Source organism: Crocodylus porosus, unplaced genomic scaffold, assembly GCF_001723895.1.
Source record: "Crocodylus porosus isolate Cpor-Errol unplaced genomic scaffold, CroPor_comp1, whole genome shotgun sequence".
NCBI classification, from domain to species: Eukaryota; Metazoa; Chordata; order Crocodylia; family Crocodylidae; genus Crocodylus; species Crocodylus porosus.
The window spans coordinates 937,913-943,912 of NW_017728897.1; the positions used below are offsets into that span (position 1 = coordinate 937,913).

General features: G+C 42.6%; 1 protein-coding gene across 1 annotated transcript in view; it reads right to left on the reverse strand.

Moving 5' to 3' along the window:
- Positions 1-6,000, reverse strand: part of DOCK5 (dedicator of cytokinesis 5) — a 127,812-nt gene that overhangs the window by 23,459 nt on the left and 98,353 nt on the right. Inside the window, exons 31-37 of the mRNA XM_019556563.1 lie at positions 4,906-5,006; positions 4,444-4,502; positions 3,710-3,864; positions 2,046-2,131; positions 1,102-1,258; positions 310-350; positions 107-197 (exon numbers count right to left, since the gene is read on the reverse strand). Coding sequence (XP_019412108.1) covers positions 107-197; positions 310-350; positions 1,102-1,258; positions 2,046-2,131; positions 3,710-3,864; positions 4,444-4,502; positions 4,906-5,006 — 690 coding nt within the window. The remainder of the gene's footprint in view (positions 1-106; positions 198-309; positions 351-1,101; positions 1,259-2,045; positions 2,132-3,709; positions 3,865-4,443; positions 4,503-4,905; positions 5,007-6,000) is intronic.

Sequence of the window (6,000 nt, forward strand, 5' to 3'; positions counted from 1 at the left end):
TCTTTAGTGGCATGAGTTTTACACTGTTCATCTTTTTCCTTCCTTCTCCAAGTTAAAATTCCCCCAAAACTTGCAAAATAAACCAAAATTGCCTTTCATGAGTCACCTGGAGAAGCTCTGCATGGAGAAGGAGAGTGTTTGCAGCTTCTGTGAAGTTCTCACAGTCTCTGTGCAAGTCCCGGAGTTTATACAAATACCTGGATAAATTAAAAAAAAAAAGTCAGCAGAGATTTGAGGTGCAAGTCCCTGAACTTGACATAAATGAGACCCAAGAAAAATAAAATGACTTTACTAAATGAAATGGTTTACCTGAGATATATGTCCTCTCGTTTCTTCTCCTTATAAAAATTCTGCCAAGAAAATAACAAATCACTCTAACGTAAAAAAACCCTGTCAATATATAGGCAGGCAGACTGAGCAGGCAACTTATCTAACCATCTTAGCTACTTATGTCCCCTTCCTTACCACCATACTCAAGTAAATCATACCTTTCAGACAAGGTTCTTTGGGTCAATGTGATATCTTTTATTAAACCAACTGAAAAGTTGGGGAAAATATTCTCTGCGAGCTTTCAGGCACAAACACCCGTCTTAAGTCACAGGGAGAGCCTAATGTTCTGTGTTCTCCTGGATGGAATAGAAGCCAATATGCATAAAGCAGGTCTGTGGAAAGGCAAACGCCTGGCAGTGAGGATCAGAGGTGATGGGAGACAATAGGTGAGACAGACAGGTAGGTGGGAGACCCTTCACAGTATTGCACAACCCTTCCCACATTGCACTTTTTAGCAAATACTTCCATTGGGACTGTTGCACTTTGCTCAGAGTTGTTCACACAGGAGTAGCTAAGATATCTTCTAGTGGAAACAAATCAAGGTTTAGGATAGATTAATACAGAGCATATCTGAAAATTCTAACTACTAGGGAAGCCTGTTTTACCATTCTTACTAACCTTTACACAGGAAGAGTAAATTTAGTACTGAGCGTTTCTGAAAATCCTGCTTATTCAGGAATAAATATTTTTTATGGTGTGCTAAGCCTGCCACATTCATTCTGAATTGCACAAAATAAACCAATAAACTGATATCACAGCCCTTCTCCATACCAGAACATTGACAGTACAGCTCATGCGGTTCTCTTTACTTCCATCATTCATAATGGTCCTGTAGTCCAATAGGTTTTCCAACAGACTACTAACTAGTAAAGCAAACACCTCTCCAGAACTTGACAGATACTTATGCTTTCGGCAGTGTTCCAGCAGGCTGTAGGCATATCAGAGAGAGGTAAAAACGAGAGAGAAAGAGAAGGACAGAGAGATTCAGTTAAGGTTCTGAACCGTACTTCTACTAAAAAGTATCTTAATGGAGTTGCATGCATCTTTGTTAACAGAGGTGTCCAAGCTTCCCCGCCCTGTTCATCAGAAACCTATCAGCTAGAAGAGAACAGACTGCATAGTGTCCACAAACACCTGTTATTCACATTAAGCTGGTAGTTATCAAATCAAAGTACATTTCACCAATACCTGAGTTCTATTCTCATCTTTCTCGCTGACCCATTGTGCGATATATTCATCACACAATGTGACTTGTTGTGTGATACATTATTCATCCACCTGTCACCCCACCCTCTACTGGTGGGAAACCAATAGACACACCAAGTGAACTGGCATGCACTTGATACCAGATGCAGCAAACAAAGGGGGATGCTGCGATGCACTCCACTGGAGCTAGACTGTTCTCAGTGGTGGCAGTTGACAGAACAAAGAGCAATGGTCTCAAGTTGCAGCAAGGGAAGTTTAGGTTAGATATTAGGAAGAATTAAGACACTGGAACAGGTTACCCAGAGAGGTGGTGGAATCTCCATCCTTGGAAGCTTCTGAGACTCAGCTAGGCAAAGCTTTGACTGGGATGTTCTAGTTGGGGATGGTGCTGTCTTGAGCAGGGGGTTGGACTAGATGACTTGCTGAGGTCCCTTACAACCCTAACTTTCTATGATTCTAGCATGGTCCTCTGGGGACAATGGCATGCCATCTCTGTTTTCGACACTTACAGTTTCTCCAGCAAAACCTTGTACTGCTCATCCCCTCGACCCCCTTCAACTTCTTGGTCCAGTCTGGTTATCAGCTCATTTTCAAACTAAGGCAGCAAAAAATAAACCCAAATTAGAATTAAATTCCTACAGCACGAAATGTATCCATGGCATATCTGTACCAGGTATTCCCGAACTGCACCAGCATCAGGCACTGATCTCAATAAGCGAGCTAAAGCATCGATGCTTCTATTATTTTAGAAGAGGAAAAATAATGAAACAGAAACAAAGATGACAGGGAAGGAACATGGAAATCTGAGTAGTTGTTCTTCCGTTTCATAGGCACAAGAAATTGACCCACTGGGATACATCTCCCTGATCCTAACAAATGTCTTCTCATTCAGTGCTCTCAAAGGAGAGCAAAGCACTCAGTGAGGTTGCTGTTAAATACGATGTTGAGAGGAACGTCTTGACGCAGAAAGGGTTGCTGAAGAGGCTAATCTTGTGTGCATGTACACAGGAGGGACCCTGAGTAAACAGTTTCATTCATGCTTCAAGCGATGACAACAAACCTGCAGAGGTTTAGGCACCCTTGCCCCACAATACCCAGGTGTTTATACAGCTAGAACTCAATTACCACCAGGATCAAATGTTTGCGTTCCAAGATCCCATGGTATTTAAGCACTTCTTAAGATTTTCAGCAGTTCTAGGAAATCCTGGGGCAGATAAGGCCATAAGACCAATGACCCTGTAGGAAACGACACCCCTTTGAATATTTGAGCTGAGGTCTAACTGGGGAAGGACTGACATGCCTACAGTGCTCAGGGAGATGTGCGTCACATTTGACAACAGTCTCCTCTGAAATACAGAATGTCAAGGCAGCTGCCTCCTGGATGAATGATTCCTACCATCTCCAGGGAGAAGAATGTCTGCAGCATAACTAAAGTGTCCCCTGCCTGCCAGCTGAGATGCTAATGGCTAGAGTCCCATGAGGCAAACTGGAAGAGAAGCCCCGACTACCAATCGTTACAGCTGAAAAGATAACTGTGGACAAAATAAGGGCCTTCTTTCTCTTCTTTCCCTACCAGTGTTTTCTGACTAGCAATAAACTAAAAGGTCCAGTGAAATTAGCATAAGACTGGGAGTTGGAGACCCAGGTTTTATTCCCAACTCTGCCCATCATGTAGCCTCAGGCAAGTTGCTTCACGTCTCACTGCCACCCTTCTTAATTCAATAAAATGGGGAGACTGGTACTTGCTGAGGTATTGTGATTCTCAAATTAAGGAGGCCAAGGGCTATGAATTATTACTAATCTGAAGTGGGAGACTTCATTCTCAACCAATTTGCATGACAGCAACTTGATATTTTTAGTTAAAAAAGCCTGCCTTATGAGAACTATTACTACAATAAATGTGGACAGTTAACATCAGTTTATGAAGTATCCGCTCACACATGTAGACACCCAGGAACAGAGAAGTGAATTGACTAAGCCAAGGAGGCTGAATAGCACAACCAAGAAAGAAAACCCAAGAGCCCTGGCTCTGTTCCTGTTCCAAGTGCAATGAAAAAGCATCCCAGAGTGCTCCATGTTACATGTGCATAAAGGCTTTTAAAAGTTATTTTTGGCAAACAGGAAAGAAAGCATGTCATGAAACATCTGCCCTGATGAGTCCAGGGTCCCTTACCATATGGAAGTTTCTGTTCCCACTAAAGTTGAACTCGCATTGCATCATGTCGAAGAAAATGGGGATAGTCGCCTTCCGCAGCTCTGGTTCCGGAGTAAGGGTTACCTCCAGGATTGGACCTACCATCGAGGGGATGAACTTGATCTTATGAGGGCCTATGGAAGAGAGACAAGGTTAGACACAGCCTCCAATTAACGAAAGGCAAGCGCTTGAAGATGCTGTGAAACGGTTGCATCCACAGCTATATCAGTCATGTCAAGGTAATCACAAGGTGGTTCAGGCAAACAATATAGGAGTTCTCTGCATGGGTGACAACAATTTGGTTGCAACTTTTTTGCATTCTAGCTCTAAATATTCAGTCAAATTCATAAGAGGATTCTAAAAAATATAGTCAACAATCAATGCCACATGCACTCCTAAATCACTGACACACTTTTGCAAGTCCCATTTTTGATTTTCACATGCCATAACACTTTGGAAAGATCTCTATGTGAACTCATGAATATAAGTTTGGATTGACATAACTGATAACAGTAATGCAATGTTTTGGACTTCCAAGGAGAGCCTAAGACAAGTCTGCTTCCAGAAAAAAAAGAAAGGATCCTTTGTATGGATATATGACCTGCACGGTTGGGATAACTCCAAACTCCAAACACAAGTCAGGTTTCGGAGAAAAAAATTTAAATGCAGTTTCAGAAGTAAAGTAAGAGTCATTGTATGTATATGGAACTCACCTAGGTTGTACCACATATCCCTTATTCTGAAGCCAAGTTCCTTCCTCATGTCCCCATATCTAGAAAGAAAAAAGAAAGATGAAAAGCCCACATGCTTTGAAATGCACTTTGCAAAGCTGTCAGGGAAATTTAACAGCCCAGCCATAGAATCTATTAGCCTGACCTTGTACTTGGTGGTTTTAATTTGTTCTTCCTGCATTATGGCTGGGGAAGCATTTAATCTAATAATGTTGGGAACTAAGGCTACAACTACCCTCCTATCTCAGACCCTGCAGTAGTACAGCTTTTTCTATAATGATTTCTTTCTTTTAAAATGAACCAACATAAACATGCATAGGCCCATTGTGTGGCTGTATCATTACCTGGCCAGGAACAGAGTTCAGCTTCAGATTCTGTGGGATGTTCTTAGCTATTTCTTTTCTAAAAGCAACAATGACTGAGTACAATTAGCTTCAAACTTACTTCTTGATAATTTTGTTGCGTTTGGCTTGTGAGAAGTTCTCTAGCTGGAGGGATTCATGAGTGAGAAAAGCTACTGCCAAGTGGAAATAACTGTTCCAGAGCTGTAGAAAAGAAATAGTTAAAGTGAGGAAAATATAAAATAGAAGAGCAACATGCAGCACTACAGACTATAGTCCCCTTTGCTGGAGACTCCCAGTCAGACATATAAGGAAACACAGTTACAACAAATGGGGTAAAATGACCCAAAAATTCCTCACCACAAAGGGGGCTGGATGGGAGGGGGAGATGAGAGGAGGTCATCAATGGAAGTAAACATAGAATAAGAGCTACCAAATCAGCCCATAAAGCTCTGTTCATTTTTGCCTGATCCACTTAAAAATGCTAAGGCCTCAAGACTTACCTACATGTGTCAAATCTCTCCTTAAAATTCTCCTCTATTCTAATGCCCTTAAGAAGGGAAAAGACTGCCAACAGTTAAGGCAGCTGGTTTCCTGTAATTTGTTGTTGAGCAGTTTACGTTTCCCTGTTTCCTTGTGCTCTCCTGTGCCTGTATCCACTTGTTGCCTCTTTGCGACAAGATCCAGCTTTCTGTCCTTTGTTCAACATGCTGTACCATGAGGGACTGTTTAATTACCTAGGTACTAGGAATATTACAAATATAAAGTTTTCCATTTCTGTAACATAATTGCTTTAAAATCCTCACAGCACTGCAGTGAAAGCAAGGAAATATTACCATATGCCCATATTACTAACAGAAGACTGAGATGCAAAGAGGGACAGAGGCAGAGAGGGATCTGGAGTCAGAATCGACTCCAGGATGAATATGAGTTGCCAGTGTGACAAAGCAGTTGGCAGAGCCAACCGCACCCTGTCCTGCATCAACAGGGGCATCACTAACCAGTCCAGAGAGGTCTTGCTCCCCCTTTACGTGGTGCTGGTCAGGCCGCAGCTGGAGTCCAGTGTCCAGTGCTGGGCGCCGCACTTCAAGAGGGACGTGGAGAACCTGGAGAAGGTCCGGAGGAGGCCACTCGTATGGTTGGGGGCCTCCGTGGCCAGCCCTATGAGGAGAGGCTGAGGGACCTGAATCTCTTCCAC